This window comes from Mandrillus leucophaeus, unplaced genomic scaffold (assembly GCF_000951045.1).
Source record: "Mandrillus leucophaeus isolate KB7577 unplaced genomic scaffold, Mleu.le_1.0 Scaffold125, whole genome shotgun sequence".
Lineage (NCBI taxonomy): Eukaryota > Metazoa > Chordata > Mammalia > Primates > Cercopithecidae > Mandrillus > Mandrillus leucophaeus.
The window spans coordinates 1,617,110-1,641,072 of record NW_012100876.1 but is presented as its reverse complement, the minus strand read 5'-3'; the positions used below and the strand labels follow the sequence as shown (position 1 = coordinate 1,641,072).

At 54.4% G+C, this 23,963-nt stretch overlaps 1 protein-coding gene across 4 annotated transcripts in view; it reads left to right on the top strand.

Moving 5' to 3' along the window:
• Positions 1–6,175: 6,175 nt before the first annotated feature.
• SLC12A3 (solute carrier family 12 (sodium/chloride transporter), member 3) overlaps positions 6,176–23,963 on the top strand; it is a 55,518-nt gene continuing 37,730 nt past the window's right edge. For 2 of the 4 annotated variants that reach the window (XM_011971868.1, XM_011971870.1), the window contains exons 1-14: positions 6,176–6,476; positions 8,035–8,178; positions 9,258–9,333; positions 10,647–10,742; positions 11,014–11,153; positions 11,545–11,655; positions 13,309–13,420; positions 13,612–13,742; positions 17,965–18,049; positions 18,937–19,091; positions 19,408–19,515; positions 19,997–20,120; positions 22,212–22,313; positions 23,555–23,710. In XM_011971868.1, the coding sequence (XP_011827258.1) occupies positions 6,195–6,476; positions 8,035–8,178; positions 9,258–9,333; positions 10,647–10,742; positions 11,014–11,153; positions 11,545–11,655; positions 13,309–13,420; positions 13,612–13,742; positions 17,965–18,049; positions 18,937–19,091; positions 19,408–19,515; positions 19,997–20,120; positions 22,212–22,313; positions 23,555–23,710 (1,822 nt within the window). In that variant the 5' untranslated portion in view covers positions 6,176–6,194. Of the gene's footprint in view, positions 6,477–8,031; positions 8,179–9,257; positions 9,334–10,646; positions 10,743–11,013; positions 11,154–11,544; positions 11,656–13,308; positions 13,421–13,611; positions 13,743–17,964; positions 18,050–18,936; positions 19,092–19,407; positions 19,516–19,996; positions 20,121–22,211; positions 22,314–23,554; positions 23,711–23,963 lie in introns of all 4 variants that reach the window. The other 2 variants (XM_011971869.1, XM_011971867.1) reach the window with 1 other exon arrangement.

Sequence of the window (23,963 nt, the reverse complement as noted above, 5' to 3'; positions counted from 1 at the left end):
CTCCCAAAGAGCTGGGATTACAGGCTTAAGCCACCACACCTGGTTGGGAGTCCTTCCTTTAACAATGAAAATGTCTTAACTCATCATGTATGTTTCCTTGTTGGCTTTAGCTATCGATAGCTTCAAGTACTTTAAAGCACTTTAGTGTCAAAGTGCTATAACATTGTCCTAGTAGAGGACCAGGACTGCAATAGACACACCTGTGGGCTCCTCAAGGCTCAATTTCTTTCTTGCTTTTTTTTTTTTTTTGAGACGGAGTCTCACTCTGTCGCCCAGGCTGGAGTGCAGTAACACGATCTCGGCTCACTGCAACCTCCACCTCCTGGGTTCAAGCGATTCTGCTGCCTCAGCCTCCCGAGTAGCTGGCATTACAGGTGCCTGCCACCACGCCCGGCTAATTTTGGTATTTTTAGTAGAGATGATGTTTCACCATTTTGGCCAGGCTGGTCTTGATCTCCTGACCTCATGATCCACCTGCCTCAGCCTCCCAAAGTGGTGGGATTACAGGTGTGAGCCCCTGCACCCATCTTCAAGGCTCAATTTCTTGGTCCTGGTTGCTGAGGAGGTTGCAGTCCAGCCTCTGGCTTCCCAGGCCTTCCCAGTGCCCTGTACCTCCATTGTTTCTCTGCATCCCCTGCATTGTACAGGTTTTTTTTTAATGTGTGTTCCCCTCTTCCCCACAAGCATCAAGTCTGTGAGCCCTTGTGGGCAGGGACCCAGATTCCACCCTGTGCACCCCTGGGCCCTGGTGCCATACTGGCCTGGGGCAGCCATTGGTTGGGAAAGATGTTGTATGGGTTCATCACTGTCTCAAAACCAGAGGAGCCACACCCCAGAGGAGGAAGCCGGCGGAGTTCTGGTATCGTTGCTGCAGCTGGTGTTGTGAATCAGGCCGACGAGCAGCGCATCCTCTTACCCGGCTATTTCACGACACCAGGGTTGCATCATACCCATCCTCTCCAGGCGAGCCTCGTGGGACCGGGCCGGACGCAAGGACCTGGGGATGGGGTTGGGGTGGGAGTCTGTGTGTGAAAGCTTGTCCTCTGCAACCCGCTGGATCTCAGCCCAGACCGCTCCTCAGAATCACCTGCAGCTTTCAAAAAACTCTGATGTTTGCCCCTCACCTCCTCTTGCTCAGGTCCACAGAATCTCCCATTAGAATGTGAGCTCTAGGAGGGCAGGGTCTGTGTCTTGTTCCCTGTGGTGCCTTCCTTGCCTAGCACAGGGCGTGGTATGCAGTAGGGACTCAATAAACGCAGTGGAGTGAAGAAACAATTAGATCCCTTTTAGCCTCATCTGCCACCATTTCTTCCCTCCTTTCCCCACCCCACAGCACTATGTGGGCCTCAGTCCCACTGCCTCTCCCCCTGCACTGACCACACCCCTCCTGAGCTCCTTTCCCTCCTCTCCCCTGTCCTCATCTCCCCTCCATCCTCACCCACACACCTACCCTCCCCTCTCCCCTCCTTCCTCTGGACAGCCTTCCTCCTCTGCTGGCCAGTTGCATGATCTCCTTGCTGGTCTATCTGCCAGGTTAGGCTGTGAGGTTCAGTGCTCGGTACACAGGAGGAACACAATAAATGCCGAGTTGCCTCTGTAGCCGCAAAGACAGGAGGCCCTGAGATTCTGAGGTTGCAGCAGGGCCTTCTGTCCTTAGCGTTTCAGGACCTGCATCTGGGGTTTCTGCTTCTCTGGGATTTCCGCTTCTCCGGTTTCCTGACAGCTGAGAGTTTCCGCTTCTTCACTGCTCCTGTTCTGTCTGAGATCCAGGAGATCCGAAGGGCCCACTGCACTCAGCCAGGGGAGAGGGATGCCTGGCACTGGTAGAGGAGGCATTTCCATTTTGCTGCTGCAAAGCTGAGGTTCACCCAAGTCAGTTTCATGCTCAAAGTCACACAGAAACGGCCAGAACTGAGACTCTTTGCAGCCAAATCAAGGGCTTTGCTCCAGGCACATAGAACCTCAGATCAGAAGGGCCTGGCCCATGGGTTCTCCCGGAAGCCAGAGTCCTGAAAGATAGGGACTGTGTTTGACCTAGCACTGCGTCCCCACTGACCATCAAAAAGAGTGCCTCTGTAAACATTTCTGAAATTGATTAAATTCCATCCAAATGCAACTTCCCCTTCCTGGGGATCTGTGCTTCGGGACAAGGTGTCTGACAGTCTCTCAGCATGTCCTGTTGATGAGTCCTTCGAGGGGACCTGCTAAAACCCTATTTTACCCCACAGAGAGGCAGAGGGGCAGAAGAGGTTTCTTGAAGAAGCAAATGTCCCCCTGCTGAACAGAAAGGGACTTTGGAGCTGAACAGGCCAGGGTTTTCTGGAGGGAGGAGCGAGTGACTTGCCCAAGGTCACCCTTGGCAAGCACAGTCAGGGCCCCTCACTCTGCCCAGGGCCACAGCGCTGCTGGAAACCAGCCCGGGCCCCTTCAGGCTCCTTCTTCTGTGAGATCTTAATCAGGAATTTTCCACAGTTGCCCAGGGACAGGGTGTGTAGGAATGGTGTGAGCGGATAAAGGGCAGCTGTGATTTTCGCCAGACAAATGGCAGTTTAAGAGGGAGATGAGCGATAAGATCTGCCCCGAGGGCCCCATGAGGGACTGAGCAGAGAGGCCTCCGCAAATCCTCTCCCCTAACAAAACCAGGGTGGGGCCCTCAAGTCTTCAGCCCCACTGGCAGATGCCTCTCTGAGGAGGGGCTGGGAATCCAGGGAAGTGGGTAGGGAGGCCTGTGGGTCATTAAGAGGTGCCCTGAGAAGATTTAAAAATTAACACCTATGGTAAACGTATAAGCTTTGCAAAAAAAAAAAAAAAGTGCACAGTGATCGTAACCTTTGAGGTTTGTCATTGAGGTCCTGTTATCCTCAGCTCACCTCTAGATGCGAAACTAGAGGCTGAATGCTGAGCTGAGAGGGCCTGTGGAGTGGCTAGTTTCATCAACCCTGCTTGGGGTCATTCTGTCAGCCAAGGATTTCCACGGAGCCGTCCTTTGCCCTCTTTGCTTCTGCGTCCCCTTCATAATTCAACAAGCGTTTGTTGAATACCCACTCTGTACTGTTTTGTTGCCTGGGATTATCACTGAACAAAACAGGGCCAGATCCCTGCCTTTGTGAGTCTAACAAGGTGGATGAAATTTCTGTCTCCTCCCCAGAAAAGTGCACTGACGTATGAAAACTTATCCATGATTGTGTGGGACTCCTAGACCCTCATCTTGGAGGTGGACTCCCCAACAGTGTTTGCTGCCCTAACACCGGCTGAGCATTTCACCTACCCGTTCTGCCTGACCCTACAGCTGAGTAGGTACACCTGTCCCCAGTACCTCTGGACGAGGAGTAAGAGGGTTAGCAAGGGGAACAGAGTGAGCCAGCCAGGCCTACCTGTGAGTTCTCAATCACCCAGTGCTGACTTGCTGTTGGGGGTCATGGAGCCCTAAGGATTTCGAGCACTGTAGAGCCAGTCCTGTGGGGGACCTGTGTGAACTCTGTAAGCCCAAGTCTAAGAGGCAGGGCTACGGAGGGAGAGGAGGTGTGTCCCTCCGTATCCTTCCCAAGGGTGACCAGAGCCAGAGCATAAGCCAAGCTCAGATGTCTAGAGCTGGCGATGGCCTTTCTATCCCCTGCCTCCAGGAAGAGCAACTTATTCTCTAAGAATCAGGTCAGGGGTCCCCTCCTCCAGGAAGCCTTCCCTGGCTGTCCCTACTCTGACCCTCCTCCAGGGACATCTCTCCCATTGCTACCCTCACTACACAGCTGGGCTGATCTGTTTCCACACTGATTTCCCTCACGAACTGAGCAGCTTCGTGAGCACGGGCACAATGCCCACCATGGGTGTCCTTGGCTCCTATCGCCACCCATGGCATGGTGGGTGGTCAGTAAAGGTTTGTTGGGTGAATGGCAGCAAGATGGGAAACTCAGCAGAGGTGACAGATCAGTGATTTTCTTGTGAGCCACTAGGTCACCCCACTTCTGAGTAGCAGACTCCAAGATCGGGGAGTGTGTGCAGGGCATTCAACAGGGAGCCTCTTGGGGTCAGTACTTGTGGGTAGAAGGGAAGGAAGCAGGGCTGGACAGAGGGAGAAGTAAGCTTGGGTGTATACCCAAAGCCTCAGCTAGGGCAGGGTGACAGGTCTTTATACCCATATCCGTCAGTCATTGAATGCTGGCCTCTGAGAAGAAAGGTGACCACAGGTGAGGCCAGCACCATAGGGGCTGACACTCAGAGCCCTCATAACAGCTGGGAAAATACGCCCTCCATTTCTGGTGACACATCAAGTGTGTGCCCACTAACTCATCTCTCAAGACCCTGACTCCCCTCTTGCATCCCCTGACAGCTCAAATTTCAACCACTTCCTCCCTGCAATGGCTTAGGCACCTCTGGTAACGAGAGTGCGGCTCCCATGCCACCAGCATTCAAGGTGTGGCCTCAGAGTGCTGGCAAAATTGGGTCCTGACCTGGTCCAGCACTGGTAGGGGGACTGCTCCTATGGGAGCTGGGGTGCCTTGTCTGGGATGGTTTCAGGAACCAGGAAAGGCGCTGGCTCCCCAGGCTTTATAACCCAATGGCCCTGCAGGCAGAGCCCAGGGAAACCCACACTTTGGGTGGTGCCTAGGGGCCCTGGAGGCCACCGGCTGGTCCCAAGCCCCAGGGCTTGTCAGTCTATTGGTGGATATGGATTCCAATTCTGACCTGCTGAACTCTGGTTTGAAGTTACTTGTAAATATACTGAGATGTCTCTGGAGGGACACATAGACGTTGGGAGACAGGTTGGAGCTAAAGAGACTAACTTTAGGTGTGTGTGTGTACATCTTTTGAAATGTTATACCAGCTGGGTGCAGTGGCTCACGCCTGCAATCCCAACACTTTGGGAGGTGGAAGGCTGAGGTAGGAGACTCACTTGAGTCAGGAGTTTGAGACCAGCCTGGGTAACCAGGGTGGGGTGGTTGGGGTGACTTGAAACCCCATCTCTACAAAAAGTAAAAACAAATTAGCCAAATATGATGGTGTGTGCCTGTGGCCCCAGCTACTTGGGAGGCTGAGGAGGGAGGATTCTTGAGCTCTGGTGGGTGAGGCTTCAGTGAGCTGTGATTGTGCCACTGCATTCCAGCCTGCGTGACAGAGGAAGACCCTATCTCAAAAAAAATTATGTAATTCATCTATTCAAAACTACTAAATAATAATTTAAAAATTTATTTTTATTTATGTATTTTTTTGAGACAGAGTCTCTCTCTGTTGCCCAGGCTGGAGTGCAATGGCTCAATCTCAGCTCACTGCAACCTCTGCCTCCTGGTTCAAGCAATTCTCCTGCCTCAGCCTCCCAAGTAGCTGAGATTACAGGTGCCGGCCACTATGCCCAGCTAATTTCTTTTATTTTTAGTAGAGACGTGGTTTCACCATGTTGGCCAGGCTGGTCTCAAACTCCCGACCTCAGGTGATCTGTCCACCTAGGCCTCCCAATACAAAATAAATTTTTTTTTTTTTTTTTTCTTTGAGACAGAGTTTTGCTCTTGTTGCCCAGGCTGGAGTGCAATGGCGTAGTCTCGGCTCACCACAACCTCCGCCTCCTGCCTCCTGGGTTCAAGCAATTCTCCTGTCTCAGCCTCCCAAGTAGCTGGGATTACAGTCATGCGCCACCACACCCAGCTAATTTTGTATTTTTAGTAGAGACGGGGTTTCTCCATGTTGGTCAGGCTGGTCTCGAACTCCCGACTTCAGGTGATCCGCCCATCTCGGCCTCCCAAAGTGCTGGGATTATAGGCATGAGCCACCATGCCCTGCCCTAAATAAATTTTTTAAAACCAAATACTAATATGAGAGGTTTTTGAACTCTCATAGAGTAGGACCCATAGTGTGTCCTTAGGCCACCAGGCTATCTCTAGGATCCCTTATAGGACCCCTCAGGGTCCTCTCTGACAGCTGTTCCTTCTTGGGTCCTGGCTGGAGATCTCTGCTGCCCCCAGACTCAGAGGAGCCACTCCAGGACTCAGGGAGTGGCTGGCTTTGGGCCAGCCCAGCCCTGCAGATCCAAGGCGAGTCCTCTATCTCCACAATCAAATGGTGCTCTGCCTCCCGCCCTGTCTGGGGACCCTGCTCACCAGCCACAGGCGGTTTAGGCCAACCTCCCTGCCTCCTCCCCAGTGCAGACGCAGCCTATAAAACCACCCTATGTGTCCTTGCCGACCCTGGACACCCAGGCGACAATGGCAGAACTGCCCTCCACAGAGACGCCTGGGGACGCTACTTTGTGTAGCGGGCGCTTCACCATCAGCACACTGCTGAGCAGTGATGAGCCATCTCCACCAGCTGCCTGTGACAGCAGCCACCCCAGCCACCTGACCCACGGCAGCACCTTCTGCATGCGTACCTTCGGCTACAACACGATCGATGTGGTGCCCGCGTATGAGCACTATGCCAACAGCACCCAGCCTGGGGAGCCCCGGAAGGTCCGGCCCACACTGGCCGACCTGCACTCCTTCCTCAAGGTAAGTGCTATCTCAGAAGACTGGCCACTTCCCTGCTGTGTGACCTCGACACAGTTACCTAACCTCTCTGGGTCTTGGTTCTGTCATCTGTGCCATGGGGATGGAAGAGTGTCTTCTTCCTGGATTGAGAGGTCCCAGTGAAATAGTGAAGCTGCAGAACTCTGCACACATGTTGGAATGTCTATCAGCCAATCACTAGAACCCCAAAGGTAGAGTGGGAGGCCTAGAGTGGTAATGAGCTTCCAGTGAGTAGAAGCATGCAAGCAGGTTGCACACACCTGAAAGAGGTAGGGAAAGACGGGCCTGGGAAGGTTCACCTCAGACAGGGGGCTCGCCAGGCTTGCTGCCTGGGAGGCTGGACTGTGAAGAGTGGAGGACTGGAAACTGGATTGTCATGACCCTTGTCTGGCCTCCCTTTTCCCATGTGACAATTGGGCAGAATTGTTCTTTTTTCTTTTTCTTTCTTTTTTTTTTTTTTTTTTTGTTGTTGGAGACAGAGTCCGGCTCTGTCACCCAGGCTGGAGTGCAGTGGTGCAATTTTGGCTCACTGGAACCTCCACCTGCTGGGTTCAAGTGATTCTCCTGCCTCAGCCTCCCGAGTAGCTGGGATTACAGGTGTGCACCACCATGCCCAGCTAATTTTTGTATTTTTAGTAGAGATAGGGTTTTGCCACATTGGTCAGGCTGGTCTCGAACTCCTGACCTCAAAGGATTCACCCACCTTGGCCTCCCAACACGCTGGAATTACAGGCATGAGCCACCACGCCCAGCCCAGAATTGTTCTTGATTCTGAAGCTAAGACTTGACAAATTGACAGGACTTTTCCCCACCCTAGAGCAAACCAAGACATGGCCCTTTGCTCCACACTGAGATGAAGTGCCAGGAAGAAAGCCCCAGAGGAGGGCATCAGTCACTTGGGGCACAAACCAGGAGACCTCCCAGTGCCCCAGAGGTAGAGGCCTGGTTTCAAGACCCAGCCCTCCAGGGACCAACTATGTGGCCTTGGACAAGCTTTTACCTCTCCAGGGTGATAATAATCCTGTCCCCCGTTACAAGGCTGGGCAACTGCCTAATCACTTCCAAGACCACTGCTGTCCCAGGGGGAAGAGGTGTTATGAGCAGGAGCGCCCAGGACTCCCAGTCTCCCGTGGCATCTGATCTTGGCTCACTGCAACCTCCACCTCCTGGCTTCCAGAGATCCTCCTATGTCAGCCTCCCGAGTAGCTGGGACTACAGGTGCATGCCACCATGCCCAGCTAATTTTTGTATTTCTTAGTAGAGACAGGGTTTTACCTTGTTGCCCAGGCTGGTGTTGAACTCCTGAGCTCAAGCGATCCACCCACCTTGGCCTCCCAAAGTGCTGGGACTACAGGCATGAGCCACCGCTCCTGGCCTAGGGAGTATTTTAAAAGCCCCTCAAGCAGCTCAACACCAGTGGGCTGAGGGGCCGGGGGGTGCCCGGTATGGGGCACAGTGGTGCAGGTCAGTGGGCTGGATGCAGAGTCGCCGTCCCTAGCACCCCTACCTGCCTGACTCGTGGTCTCTGGGCTGCCAGCAGGAAGGCAGACACCTGCACGCCCTGGCCTTTGACAGCCGGCCCAGTCACGAGATGACTGATGGGCTGGTGGAGGACGAGACAGGCACCAGCAGCGAGAAGAACCCCGAGGAGCCCGTGCGCTTCGGCTGGGTCAAGGGGGTGATGGTGAGTGGGGTGTGGGTGCTGCTTGATGTCCAGAAATGGGGGTGGGGTGGCAGAGCTCTATCCAGGCTCAGCTCTGACTCTCAGGCCCTGGTGGGGCTTCAGTTTCCCATCTGTACAATGAATTCAATGAGTTAATAGATCAATCAATAATAGATTATTGCCTGCCAGGAAGTAATTAGAAGAAACTGTATTTCCCTAAAAAGCCACCAGGGGGCTGCACTAAACACACAATTCCGTAAATGTGTTTTTCTCCTCCATGAAGGGAAGGAAAAGGTTTGCTGTAGTGTAGAGCAGGATTAAGTTTCCAGACAGTAGAGAATCAAGTACATTTGGCTTTGGAGACATTATGGGACTTTACAGAGGGGATCTCATGGGATGTAGAAGGCTTTAGCCCTGCTCTGGGAGGCAGGAGGCTGGGGTTCTGATCTTAACGCTGCCAACTTGCTGTGCCTCTGTTTCTCCATCTGAACCACGAGCCCTCCCAGACCCCCAGATGCTCATATTCAGAGCTGGGATCTCCCTCCCGGGCTGTGTTGCCAGAGCCGGGAACGGCCCTGCAACTCAGTGGGGCCGGCAACTACACCAGCCCCTCCCACCTGGAAGCTTCAGCCTCCGTCTCGGCCTTTGGTTTTGCTTTAAATTTGGAAGCTGAAGTCACAGCCCCCTGAGCTCTGATATCTGCTTGTACATGGGGCACTGGCTCACCTGGCATTTGCTGAGCTCCCTGTAAATGCCAGGCTCTGGATCAACTGCCGACCACTGGGGCCATGGTCGTGCCTGGCAGACACAGGATCCTGGGCTTGGGATGGATACAGTGAGGGGAGACAGTGCTTGTAGCCCAGCGTCAGGCCTCAATGGGAGGGCGGGAAAATAGGTGGGAGGGATAGGTTGGTCTCTGGGTGCCTCTCACCCTCTTGCCCCATAGAACCAGACTCGGAACCTACTGACGTGGGTGAAGAAGGGACCCAGTTGTCCCTAGGGCCTAGGTGCTTGATACCCTGCCATAGCAAGCGACAGGGACTTGTTGTTTGGCCTTGGGGTGTCCACCCAGGTGCCCTCTGACCCCCCTGTCCTCCCAGATTCGTTGCATGCTCAACATCTGGGGCGTGATCCTCTACCTGCGGCTGCCCTGGATTACGGCCCAGGCAGGCATCGGTGAGTGCCCCTCTGGGGAAGAGGAGGGAGGGCCTGCCTGAATCCTGTTCTTCCCAGGCCCCGAGATTGCAAGATTAAACTTGAGCTGCAGAGACCAAAGGGCCAGGCCTGCTCCTCCCTGGTGCCGTCTCAAGCCCCTGCAGTGACAGGGGTCGGGGGGTGTGGCAGAGGCACACTGGACATAGGGTCAGTAGGCCTAAGGGCTATTTGCCCTCAGTAAGTCACTTAACCTCTCAGAGCTCATTTCTACCTCGAAGCATGCAGGTTAGAAAGTTGCCCTCTGGCCGGGCTCAGCGGCTCACACTTTGGGAGGCTGCAATCCCAGAACTTTGGGAGGCCGAGGCAGGTGGATCACGAGGTCAGGAGTTCAAGACCAGCCTGGCCAACATGGTGAAACCCTGTCTCTACTAAAAATATAAAAAAATTAGCCAGGCTTGATTGGCGGGTGCCTGTAATCCCAGCTACTCGGGAGGCTGAGGCAGAGAATTGCTTGAACCTGGGAGGCAGAGATTGCAGTGAGCCGAGATCACGCCACTGCACTCCAGTCTGGGTGGCAGAGTATGAGACTCCATCTCAAAAAAAAAAAAAAAGCTTTATTCTGTAGCCTACAGCTGCTCTGTAGCCTGCTGTGTGACTTTGGGCAAGTTTCTTCACCTCTCTGAGCCCTGGATTCCTCATTAGGAAAATGAGGGTGATAATAGAACATACCTCATGGAGCTGTTGCGGGATTTACAGGATGCAGGTAAAAACACAGCACAGATTTGGCTCCCAGAGGTGATCACAGAGTGGTAACTGCTACTTTATTTTTTATTATTAAATGAGGGTAGCTTCCCCCTCATGCCTAACAATCCAACAAATGCTGGCTCAAGGGCTCCCTGGCTACTCAGAGTATGGCAGGAGGTAGACAGAGACCCATTTTTTTTTTTTTTTTGAGATGAAGTCTCGCTCTGTCGCCCCAGGCTGGAGTGTAGTGGCGTGGTCTCGGCTCACTGCAGTTGCTGCCTCCCAGGTTCAAGCAATTCTCTGCCTCAGCCTCCCAAGTAGCTGGGATTACAGGCATGTGCCACCATGCCCAGCTAATTTTTGTATTTTTAGTAGAGACGGGGTTTCGCCATGTTGGCCAGGCTGGTCTTGAACTCCTGACCTTGTGAACCGCCCGCCTCGGCCTCCCAAAGTGACACAGACCCATTTTTCAGATGAGAAAACTGAAGCTCAGAGAAGGGAGATGAACATAGGTTGCATGGTGAATGAGTAGGCAAACTGGGGCTCCTCCCCGGGAAATGCCCTGCCTAAGCTTTGGGTGCTCCCTGCAGTCCTGACCTGGATCATCATCCTGCTGTCAGTCACAGTGACCTCCATCACAGGCCTCTCCATCTCGGCCATCTCCACCAACGGCAAGGTCAAGTCAGGTGGGCCATCCCCCTTCCCACCAAGGCCCTCCTCTCGTGGGCTGCTAATCCTGGGAACAGGACTCCCAACTTCCCCAACCCAATGGGACACCCAGCTGCTCCTGTGGTTCCAGGAGAGGGCTCTAGGCAAGCTGTCTACACCACGAGATGGCCTCAGCTGTCTCCTGCGCCGTGGGTCCCGTGGCCACCCTCTCCTGGCCTCTGCCTGCCCCGAGTCCACCCCAGCGAACCGACTCCTCTGGTTTCATGGTTCCCGACTCTGCCCTGATAGGTGGCACCTACTTCCTCATCTCCCGGAGTCTGGGCCCAGAGCTTGGGGGCTCCATCGGCCTCATTTTCGCTTTCGCCAATGCTGTGGGTGTGGCCATGCACACCGTAGGCTTTGCAGAGACTGTGCGGGACCTGCTCCAGGTGAGGCCGGGGCCTGGACCCTGGGTAGAGGGATCCGGGTAGCCCACTGCACTCTCCTCCACCCCATCTAGGCGGGGCCCTCCTGCTCCCTGCCTGACTTCACCCATCAGGAACCACAGCCTGATCACTGTGGGTGAGAGTGACAATCTCACCAATAAAGACCATTCCTTTCCCAGAAGTCCCCTTTGGCGGGGGTGGTGTGTGGCCTTTAGGGCCACATTGTCCAGGCCCATGCAGCAGCTGCTTTGTGGACACGATGGCAGGGGTGGTGCTTGAGTTAACGTCGTCCTAGAAGAGTGCACCCCACAGGAGGTGCCTCCTAGGTGGGCAGAGTCTGGGGGATGGGGAGTTCAGAGGATGGCTTGCAGCCTGGCCCATTTTCCCTTCCCAGGAGTATGGGGCACCCATTGTGGACCCCATTAATGACATCCGCATCATTGGCGTGGTCTCCGTCACTGTGCTGCTGGCCATCTCCCTGGCCGGCATGGAGTGGGAGTCCAAGGTGAGGAGGCCATGGAGGAGGGGGACGTGGAGGTGGTCACGTGGAAAAGCGGGGGTCGCCAGGCCTGGGCCCTCCCTGGTCCTCTGCCTTTTCTCTTCTCTTCCCTTCTCCCCTCCCCTCCCCTCCCCTCCCCTCCCCTCGTCTCCTCTTTTTTGAGACAGAATCTTGCTCAATGCCCACGCTGGAGTGCAGTGGTACTATCTTGGCTCACTGCAACCTCCACCTCCCAGGTTCAAGCGATTCTCCTGCCTCAGCCTCCTGAGTAGCTAGGATTACAGGCACCTGCCTCCACACCCAGCTAATTTTTGTATTTTTTGTAGAGACGGGGTTTCACCATGTTGGTCAGGCTGGTCGCAAACTCCTGACCTCAAGTGATCTGCCTGCCTTGGCCTCCCAAAGTGCTGGGATTACAGGTGTGAGCCACCGTGCTCTGCTGCTTTGTATCTCTTTTGTGTGACAATCTAGGTTCCACATGGCCCAGGGTGGGCATGGTGGCTCCAGGGGCTGGGCACCCAGACTCCTTCCGTCTTGTGCTCCCTCCATCCCTGCGCATGGCCTTTGTCTACCTGGTCCACCATTCCCACATGCCCTCCAGTCAGAGGGAAAGCAAAGAAGGGGGAAATGAAAGGGAGGGAATTCCCTTTTCTCTTTCTTTTTGTGGCACCATCTGGAAGCTGCACTAGTGCTGTCGCACATGGCTGCGAGGGAGCCTGGGGAGGTGTGGCCTTCAGCTGAACCATGGATCCTGCTGGCAGACTCAGCCAGACAGGCCCTACAGGCAGGGCAGGACCTGGCCCCTGCAGCCTGTCCTCTCCCCACATTCTCTGACCTGCAGCTGTCAGAGGGTGGCCTCCTCTCTCTTCCTCGGATGCCCTTCCCCGGACAGTTCTCTGGCTTGTTCGTTCTCCCACTTTAGGTGTCTGCTAAACACCTCTCTGGTGACACCTTCCCAGGCCATCCTGCTAAATGAACTCCAGCCAGTCCCCATCACACTCCCTCTTCTTTCTTTCTTTCTTTCTTTATTTGTTTTTGAGATGGAGTCTCGTTCTGTCACCTAGGCTGGGGTGCAGAGGTGTGATCTCGGCTCACTGTAACCTCTGCCTCCTGGTCTCAAGCGGTTCTCCTGCCTCAGCCTCCTGAGTAGCTAGGATTATAGGCACCCACCACCACGCCTGGCTAATTTTTGTGTTTTTAGTATAGATGGGGTTTCACCATGTTGGCCAGGCTGATCTCAAACTCCTGACCTCAGGTGATGCACCCACGTCGGCCTCCCAAAGTGCTGAGATTATAGGTTTGAGCCACTGCATCCAGCCTGTATTTTTAGTAGAGACAGGGTTTCCCCATGTTGGCCAGGCTGGTCTCAAATTCCTGACCTCAGGTGATCCTCCCACCTCAGCCTACCAAACCTCTTCTTACTTTAAATTCATCCTCCTTATTTATCAGCCAAGACAAGAGGCTTTGGTGGTCTTGAACTCTGTACCATCTATATTCCCAACTCCTTGAACAGATCCTGCTGCATAATGGGTGTTGAATGAATGAGTGAGTGAATAATGGAGAAACGGGCCCTGGGCAAATCATTTTCTGGCAGGGCTTCCCAGAAAGGTAGAACCAGACTATCTGACCTCTGGGGTCCTTCGCCCCCCGCCTACCCAGGCCCAGGTGCTGTTCTTCCTTGTCATCATGGTCTCCTTTGCCAACTACTTGGTGGGGACGCTGATCCCCCCATCTGAGGACAAGGCCTCCAAAGGCTTCTTCAGCTACCGGGGTATGTGCTGATCGAGGCCCTGACCATGGCTCTGGGGACAGGGACTCTCTGCCCAGGAATCTGGCCCATTGTGTGGACACTGGGAGGATGGGATTACCCGATCCCATGGTCAGGGGCTGTCTGCCCATCAGGTCCCAGCAAGGGGGGGTCAAGCCCTCCAGGTGAGCCTTACTCAGGCCTTGCTTTTCCAGCGGACATTTTTGTCCAGAACTTGGTGCCTGACTGGCGGGGTCCAGATGGCACCTTCTTCGGAATGTTCTCCATCTTCTTCCCCTCGGCCACAGGCATCCTGGCAGGGGCCAACATATCCGGTGACCTCAAGGTGAGCAGAATACCCGCCCCTCCTGTGTCCTGGCACCGCACAGGGGCTATGAGCAGAATCCTGCTTCCTGCTCTACTGGCATCTGCCACTGGGCACTGAGACCTGGGAGGCAGGGCTTCTAAAATCCAGTCCAGTCCAACTCAGCTCAGTTCAACCCAATCCAACCGATTCCATTCCGTTCTGTGGTTGTTTATGAAGACCAGCTGTATTCTAGGCTTGAGGGGCACCACGAAATGGCTAGGTTCCTCCCTAGTTCCCAGAACTCTCAGCTTTAGGGGAAGACTGGCCCAGCTGTGACCTTAAGAGCTCAGCCTTGCTCATGCATATCTGGGCTGACATCCTCCCAGGGCTCCCCACTGCGTTGCTGCAGGCAGGCTTCTTGGCTTGGTGTTCAAGGCTGCAGCCCACCTATCCAGCCTCATCCCTGACCAGTGCCACCCTTCCCATGAGCCTGCTCCAGCCCTAAGACTCTACTGCTTTGCCCATGTTACCCTGTCCCTCCTCCACACCTTTGCCTATGCTGCACTCTCTACCTGCAACTCCATACACTTGCTTTTTTACCCTGAAAGTTTTGTTCTGTTTCTCTTTCTTTTTTTTTTTTTTTTTTTTGAGCTGGAGTTTCGCTCTGTCATCCAGAGCGGAGTGCAGTGGCACGATCTCAGCTCACTGCAACCTCCGCCTCCTGGGTTGAAGTGATTCTCATGCCACAGCCTCCAGAGTAGCTAATACTACAGGCACCTGCCACCATGCCCAGCTAATTTTTTTTTTTTTTTTTTTTTTGAGATGGAGTCTTGCTCTATTGACCAGGCTAAAGTGCAGTGGTACAATCTCAGTTCACTGCAAACTCCACCTCCCGGGTTCACGCCATTCTCCTACCTCAGCCTCCCGAGTAGCTGGGACTACAGGCACCCGCCACCACGCCTGGCTAATTTTTTGTATTTTTAGTAGAGATGGGGTTTTGCCATGTTGATCAGGATGGTCTCGATCTCCTGACCTCAAGTGATCCACCCGATTCATCTTCCCAAAGTGCTGGGATTACAGGCGTGAGCCACTGCTCCCAGTCTGTCTTTCAAATACCTCCTTCAACTATCATCTCTCGCAGCCCTTCCATCAGAGTCATGGTTCCCCCAGCATAACCATGTCAGGCCAAATGCGTATCTGTTGCCCTGGCATCTGGAGAACGGAGACTTGCCTCTATCTCCCTATTCCTTCCCAGCTCAGAGTCTGGCACATACTAGGTGCTCTGTACATGTTTGCTGACTGAATTGTGGTGAAATGCAGTGTTTGAGCAGTAATACAAAGTGCTGCACCATCGGGGAGAAGGAGAAACTAACGTTAGCAGGAGTTCCAGCAGAATTTCTGGGTGCAGGAGGTGCCAGAGCTGGGTTTTGAAAGATGAGAAGCTGGCGGAGCCTTTGCTCAAAGGAGGTGGCAGGCAAGAGGGGGTGATGAATGCGGAGCTAGCCCCATGCTGGAAATCACAGCTAACCCCTACCCCAAACCTCCAGTCTCATTTAGAAGGCACTCCTTGATGCATTTTCTTAAGCGAATTAAGGACTGTGCATTGAGCCAGGCACAGTGGCTCATGCCTGTAATCCCAGCACTTTGGGAGGCCAGAGCAGGTGGATCACTTGAGGTCAGGAGTTCGAGACCAGCTTGGCCAACATGATGAAACTATGTTTTAGGCTCCACTAAAAACACAAAAATTAGCCAGGTGTAGTGGTGGGCTCCTGTAATCCCAGCTACTCGGGAGGCTGAGGCAGCAGGATTGCTTGAACCCAGGAGGCGGAGGTTGCAGTGAGCCAAGATCGCGCCACTGCACTCCAGCCTGGGCGACAGAGCAGAACTCCGTCTCAAAAAAAAACCCAAAAAACAAAAAGGACTGCGCATGGAGGTGACTGCGAAGCCAGCCTGGCTTTAACTGGCTACGCACCAGGCGGTGTTCGGCAGGGCCTGGAAACTGGAGAACAGCCGGATATTGGTTTGGCTCCTCTCCTTTGTCTGGGGAATGGCCAGCAGAGGCCTGGTCTGCCTGCCCTGAGGTCCCGCAGTGGTTGGGCCTGTGCTCAGACAGCCTGGATTCCATGGAGCCTCATTAGATCGTTGCCTGGGAATTTATCTCGATGCCTCATCAAGCTTTTTAGGTTACCAGCCAGCTGGCGTCAGCTGTCTCGAAGCTGGGTGAGGCCCGCACCTGCACTCTGTCCTAAATGCTCTCAAGCTTTAAGGGGCTCTTGGATGGCCTCCACCTATCCTGTGGGACAGCATCCTCAGCAGCAGAGCCACTGTTGGTGGAGCCCTCACTGTGACATTTCGGGCAAGTCCCTTTGAAACTCCCTGGGCCTCAGCTTCCCCAATTCCAAAATGAGACGAGTCCAGCCCCCACCTTGCAGGGCGGTGGGGAGGATTCCATGCGCTAATTCATGTAAAGTGCTTAGAATAGTGCCTGGCTCAGAGCAGGAGCTAAGAGCTTCTTGTCATCATTGTCATTTTTACCATGATATAGACAAGCAAGCCAAGGTCAGAGAGGTTCGGGGGCCTGCCCAGGACTACACAGGTGGTAGAGGAGCCGGAATGCCAGTTTCTAAAACAGAGAGGCCTCAACTACATCACCATTTCATCATCCAACAAATATGTTCTGTGTGGCCTCAGGGCATGCCCCTGAGCACAATACTGCCCCAGCCCAACAGCTCACATTTATTACACTTATCCCCTGCCAAGTTATTTTCTGATCTCACAGATGGGGAAACTGAGGCTCAGGGACGTTAAGGGGCTTCTCCCAGTGTACACAGCAGGGAAGAGGTGGGCTGAGATGTGGACCTGGATGTGCCTAACTTTGTTAAATGCCCAGGCAACAATCTCGAAGTTAGTGACACATCCAGGTCCACATCTCAGCCCACCTCTACCCAGCTCACCTCTTCTCTGCCTGCCTCTTCCCAGCACATCCAGGGACTGAGATCTCAGATCTAGATGCAGGAGGTAGGATGGGGGTTGATGGCTGGCGTATTTGTGTTTTCACCACAAATTGGGGGGCTTAAAAACAGACCTATATTCATTCCCAGTTCAGGAGGCTAAAAGTCCGGGATCCAGGTGTCGGCAGGACCAAGCTCCCTCTGAAAACCCAGGGGAGAATCCAGAGAATTTAGAAATATTCCTAATTTCTGGTGGCTGCTGACAATGGCTTTCATTGGCTGGCAACTGCGTCACTCCAGTCTCTGTCTCTGTCTCACGTGGCCTTCTTTCATTTGTGGGTCCTTTCCTTGCAAGGACATCAGTCATTGCATTTGGGGCCCACCCTAATCTGGTGTGACCTCATCTTCATTAATTGCACCTGTAAAGATCCTGTTTCCAAATAAGGCCACATTCTGAGGTTCTGGGTGGATGTGAATTTTGGGGGACACTATTCAATCCACTAGAGGCAGGGTGGGAGGCTGGCGTGTTCTGTTGGCTTTGGAGCTAGGGACCCCATGTGCATGGCCCAGTTGAGTCAAACAGGTTTGCCGGGCAGAGCTGGCAGGTCCATGCCTGCAGGGGCCCCACAGAGCCCTGGGGTGGAGATTCCACCCAAAGCCCTGCCTCGAGAAAAATAAAAAAAAAAGAAAGCAAGAAAATATGAGCAGAGATTTATTTCTCAGAACGGTAGGAGAAAGTTTGGGGTGTATTCTATTTATTGTTGAGGAACCAGACAAATCAATTGGTGCATAATGATTGAACATGCCGTGAGGGCTGGTGGGGAGGGGAGTCCTGGTCTAGGATCTCAATGTGGATTAATTTATTTCACCAACCTCCCTGACAGATAAGGGGCCAGGGTGTGAGAGCACAGCCCCCTGCCCAGCTGGGCGCCTGGAACTGAACCCGGGCAGGCTGACTCCAGAGCCCACCACCCTACCCCCACCCTCACCACCCTCAAAGCAAGCCCTGGCCAAGTGCCCTCTGTGGCCCAGGCGAGGAGCTGTTGAATTTCTTCTCTCTGCCTCCATCTCCCAGGGGCTTGGGTGGAGCCTCCGCCCTGTGATCTCAGTTGTGTTCATCCCTCTGTGGGGGTCCTTAATCATGAGGCTCTTTCCTCTCTGTGCTGGAGCGGGGGCTCTGAGGGGCCAAGGTCAGAGGTTGCTGTCCCCAGCCTTAGCCTTAGACAAGGAGGACAGGCCTGGAAGGAGGCCCAGAGGCTGCCTAATGTCCTCCCTCCTTCCTTCCCTCCTTCTCTCCCTCCCTCCTGCAGGACCCTGCTGTAGCCATCCCCAAGGGAACCCTCATGGCCATTTTCTGGACCACCGTTTCCTACCTGGCCATCTCAGCCACCATTGGTAAGTGGCTGCCCCAGCCAGTCAGGAAGGGGAGGGACCTGGCCTCCACCCTGCCGTGTCCCAAACCCCCCACCACTGCGGGGATCAGAGGGTGGGGTTTGACTCTCTAACACGGAGAGCTGGGCTGGCAGGGTATGGCGACCTCAGGATGTGAAGCCTTGAACCTATTTCTAGGGTATCTTGACAATGATCAGAGCATCTTCATGGCGGTGGGCATGGCGGGGTCAGACCAGGCTCCTTGGGTCCCTTGAGGGCCCAGATTCATAAGTGTGAAGATCCTACAGGACAAATCTAGGAGTGATGATGATGATAATACCAGCAACTGACTTCCCACGTGCCTAGCCCTTTGCATGCCAATCCTATCACTGTCATTTTCCCTATTTCACCAAGGAGAAAATGGGGGCTCAGAGATATTAAGTGATCTGCCCAGGGTCACACAGCCACTGAGTGGTGGAGCCAGGCTTTGAGCCCAGGCCTGGGCTGTTAACACCTGCCTTGAACTGAGATTCTCACAGGTGCACTTGCTCCCAGTGGCCCTGTTTGAGGCAAGCTGTTCACAAATGGCCAAGGGACTTGGTCCAGCTCACAGCCACTCAAGGTTTGAGATCCAGGTCTCCGATCTAAGGAGGACGTTGTGATCTTGGTCACTTAAGCTCTACGCCTCTGTAAAATGTCAACAACAAAAATAATAGTAATGCCTGCTTGGAGGTTGTTGTAAAGTACTTAGCATGGCTCCGGGCACACCTCCATTGTCATCATTATCATTGCATGATGAAGGGACAGCTGCCCGTCATCTGCAGTGTCTCACCCTCTGCAGAGGTGGGGCTGGAAGAGGACAGAGTAAGGAGGGAAGGGAGACCTCCCCACGCTCTCCCTCCTCCTCTCAGGCTCCTGCATGGTTCGTGATGCCTCTGGGGTCCTGAATGACACGGTGACCCCTGGCTGGGGTGCCTGCGAGGGGCTGGCCTGTGGCTATGGCTGGAACTTCACCGAGTGCACCCAGCAGCACAGCTGCCGCTATGGCCTCATCAACTATTACCAGGTTACCGCCAGGAGGGCTGATCCACCAGACTCATTGGGGGCTGGGTGGAGGCTGCAGGGCCCCTTGCGGGCCTGGAAGTTTGTGGAGGGGGGACAGTTTTGGGGGCCGAGCCCTAGGCTTAGGGGAGAGGGGTTCAGAGCCCAGGTCTGTCCAGTCCTGACCTGTGGGTGGACACTGGGATCTCCAGGGGTGAGTCCTGGACTCAGATGGAGGCTCAGGACCCAGCCCCTGCCCGCAGTAGGGAATGAGTTGCCACAGATGGGGGCTCCTGGCTCAGCCCCCCACCATGGAGTCCCTGAGCCCCAAATCCCCACAGACCATGAGCATGGTGTCAGGCTTCGCGCCCCTGATCACAGCTGGCATCTTCGGGGCCACCCTCTCCTCCGCCCTGGCCTGCCTTGTCTCTGCTGCCAAAGTCTTCCAGGTGAGGCCACAGAAAGGGGTCGAGATGATGGGGGGTGAGGAGCCTGGGCTAGAGGCACAATAGGGCAGGTACCTGGCTGACTGCTACAAACAGCGGAAGGTGTCATTAGACCGGGGTCTCTAGCCAGAAGGGAAAAGGAGCTATCAGCAAACTCTTGAAGGAAGCAGCCCCTTCCAGTGGTGTGACTTGATGAACACCTGCAGCCCCCACCACACACTCCCACCTGTGCCACCTGCATCCTGTCCGCAACTCCACCATTCAAGCTCTACCCAAAGCCATCCACGCCCTGGTCATGCCCTTTTACTGTCTTCACAGTAGGGCGGAGGGAGAGTGATCATCCCTATTTAATAGAAACAGACACCAGGACCCAGGTTGGGGAGGTCACAGAGGGCACTGAGCCGGGGCTGGAGCTCAGGTGGCCCCAGGGGAGGGGAGGTGGCAGGTTCCAGCCTGGGGGTGAGTGAGGCCTCTGGTGCTGCAGTGCCTTTGCGAGGACCAGCTGTACCCACTGATCGGCTTCTTCGGCAAAGGCTACGGCAAGAACAAGGAGCCCGTGCGCGGCTACCTGCTGGCCTACGCCATCGCCGTGGCCTTCATCATCATCGGTAAGGCTCTGCCAGGGCTCACAGGGCCCGGCCTCCTGTTCCCCTGGCCTGCCATGAGGGGCATGGGGGCCGGGCTTTTCTCCTGCCTCCTCATCTCCCCGCCCCAGAGCCCCGCCGGGCCTGACAATTTGTGGGCACTCAGAGGCTGTCTTGAGGGGTGAGGCCCCACCTGGGAGGAGATGTCGGGGGGCCATGTGATCCTTCCCCTTCCCACCTCCAGGCAGGTGGCTCCCAAACCATGTCAGGCAGCAGAGCCTTCTGCTTTGTTAGAAGAGAACTTACCTGTTCCCCCAGTCTGCATTCGCGTGTCCTGGCAGCTAGCATCCCACTTCCCTGGGTCTAAACAAACCCCCAGAACACCTTTGGAGCATGGGACAAGCTGACTGGTCCCTTCTTGGGATGGGATACCAATGGCTGGTCAGTATCCTCATAGGTATATAAACTAGATAACCCAGTTCCTCAGACCTGGGGCTTCTAGACTCCTTGGGCTTCAAGATGGCAGATATCTTAGGAGAAAAGAGCCCAGGTAATCGGTTCATTAGATCAACTTCCTATCCAGGCTTTGCCATGTGCCAGTTGTGTGACCTTAGACAAGTTACTTCACCTCTCTGAGCCTCATTTTTCTCATCTGCAGAATGGGAGCAATAGTGCCTAACAGGTGTGTCTCAGATGGGCAGGAAAACACCATGTGTGCAGGAAGATCTACATGCATTCATATATGCACACACACTCACATGTGCACACACCCGGTACTTGCCTAATTTACTTAGCTATGGAGGCAGAACTCGCTAGGAGAGAGGTGGCCATGCTGCGACATGATGTCCCCTGGCCCCTGCTTCCTATGCAGGAGTGGGGTGGGGGTAGACTACTGGCCAGCCTCCCTGGGCTCATGGGCACCCTCCTGCCACCAGTGAATCCATGCTGTTCAGGCTGGCATCACAGTCCATGAGATTTGCCCTGATAGCCTAGTCACTATTACCCAAGGGAAGCTTTCCAGACACCGGGTGCTACTGGGTCCTGAACCACATGAAGAGGTGGCAGGGATGGAAAAGTCTGGTCAGACTTGATATTCTCTGGCCTTGTCTCTGCTTCCTGCTCACCGGGGCCCAGAAACACATTTCCCTGCAATGTACCCTGATTCAGATTCGATGTCCTTTCATCTGGGTGGGTCTGACTTGACTTCAGACTGAGGATCCGGGCAGGGTTCTTAGGTGATTACATGAAATCATGGACAGAGGACCTGGCACATTGGTGCACGCTGTGTTTTGCGATCACCAGAAGCAGGCCCCGAGACAAGGATTCATATGTGAAAGTTTATCTGGGGTGCTGGGGGCAGTGGCAGGAGAGGGTAACAGGGAGACGGGGAAGAGGAAGCAGTTCTTGGGTGGGTGAACACTGGGGTACCACTGGGGTGGAGCTGTGCTACGGCCTTAGCTGTCCTGGGTCACATTGCAAAATGTATTTCTGGCCCGGCGCAATGGCTCACACCTGTAATCCCAGCACTTTAGGAGGCTGAGGCAGGCAGATCATTTGAGGTCAGGAGTTTGAGACCAGCCTGGCCAACATGGTGAAACCGTTTCTACTAAAAATACAAAAATTAGCTGGGCATGTTGGTGCACACCTGTAATCCAAGCTACTAGGGAGACTGAGGCAGGAGAACTGCTTGAGCCCGGGAGGCAGAGGTTGCAGTGAGCCGAGATCATGCCACTGCACTCCAGCCTGGGCAACAGAGCAAGACTCTGTCTCAAAAAAAAAAAAAAAAAAGTATTTCTTGCTGTCATTTGTGGTCAAAACAGTATGACAGCAACTACCCTTGGTGATCCCATAGCCTGGTGGGGTCTACTGTCACACTGACCCCCACTGTCTTAAAAGCTGGGTGTTTACAGTTTACAAGACACTATCCCTTTGAACTTCACAAAAGGATGGACCCATTTCACAGATGAGATGGACCCATTTCACAGATGAGAAGGTTGAGACTGACTGAGCCTTGGTGGCCTGCCTGGGGTCCCCCACCCTGGGAAGGAGAGTGCCAAGCCAGTCCTTGGCAGAGTTACCCAACAGGCTGTCCTCTCTCTCCCTGGGTTCCTGAAGCTGAGCTCAACACCATAGCCCCCATCATTTCCAACTTCTTCCTCTGCTCCTATGCCCTCATCAACTTCAGCTGCTTCCACGCCTCCATCACCAACTCACCTGGTAAGCAAACCCTTCACCCACCTCAGGAGGAGGCACCCAGGGGCTAGGGGGAAAGGGAGCATGGGGTGGGAGTGTGAGGCACGGGTGGAGGTTGGCAGCCCAAGGTCACCTCTCAATTTAAAACCATTGAAAGGGAACATTAATGGAATAATAGCTCTCGGCTGGGCGCGGTGGCTCACGCCTGTAATCCTAGCATTTTTGGGAGGCTGAGGTGGGCGGATCACTTGAGGTCAGGAGTTTGTGACCAGCCTGGCCAACATGGTGAAACCCTATCTCTACAAAAATACAAAAATTAGCCGGGCATGGTGGCAGGCACCTGTAATCCCAGCTATTCGGGAGGCTGAAGCAGGAGAATCACTTGAACTGGGAAAGGGGAGGTTACAGTGAGCCGAGATCGCACCATTACACTCCAGCCTGGGTGACAGAGCAAGGCTCTGTCTCAAATAACAGTAATAATAATAATGATAATAATAATAGCGGCTCTCCTTTCTCAAGCACTGACAGCGTGCACTTTACATGGATTCATACATTGTTTGCCATCTGTAGAGGTTTTCCAGTCTTTTCCTTCCCCAGTTTTACAGGAATCGGGAGCCTGATTCCTCAGAGAAAGAGAATTGCCCGAAGTTACAGCTAGACTGTCACACACAGTGCTGCAGGTTGCACACTGCATAACTCTAGGAGGCGCCATTCATATCATAGATTTCAGACATTTGCGTGTTTATGATGGAAAACTTCTGGCAGATGGCAATAAAGAGTCTTGAGGAAAACTTTTTCTAACTAGCTCCAAATTGCCATTGCCTTTTACCAGGCCACCTTTTGCATAGACCCCAATGTTCATGATGGCCCTGGAGTTGCGCCATGAGGCAGCTGTCACTAATGGCAGCCCTGGCCTGGCCTGCGGGTGGGGAGCCAGGCATAATCATGTCCTTCCCCCTCCATCTCACCCCCTTGGCACCATGGGAGCTGGTGCTGTTGCTGACATGGGATGTCCTGTGGCCGTATTTGGCCAGAGCTGGATGCTCCTGGTGAAATGCCAGCCGAGGCAGGTGTGTGGTTTGCCCCAGAGCCTGTAGACCCAGCCCCAGGAGGCAGGATGGGTGGTGCTCATGGCTGGCGGGTTCAGGCTGGGACCCCGACTCTGGGCACTGCCCGCATTACTGCCAGGCCCTGCCCAGCAGCTCTGGCCTAGAAGGAGGCTCCAGAGTGCCAGGCATGTCCACTGATTGGTGCCCTCGGTCCAGGGTGGAGACCTTCATTCCAGTACTACAACAAGTGGGCGGCGCTGTTTGGGGCTATCATCTCCGTGGTCATCATGTTCCTCCTCACCTGGTGGGCGGCCCTCATCGCCATCGGTGTGGTGCTCTTCCTCCTGCTCTATGTGATCTACAAGAAGCCAGGTGTGCATCTCAGCTGCGAGGCTGCGGCCCTCCTCCCCCAGGGTAGCCATGCAGGCGGCCCTGCCCTCTGCCCCTGGCTGGAGAGCCCTGAGTCGGGCTCTGTACTGTCCAGGGCCCCTCTCTGCCCCTCCCCTTCATCCCTCCCCATGTGGCAAGGAACCCCAAGGGACATCCCCACTCAGGGCCCATGCCTCGACTTCTCAGCCACCCCTAGGCACCCAGGACCCGGGAATCCCCTGTCCAAAGGACCCTG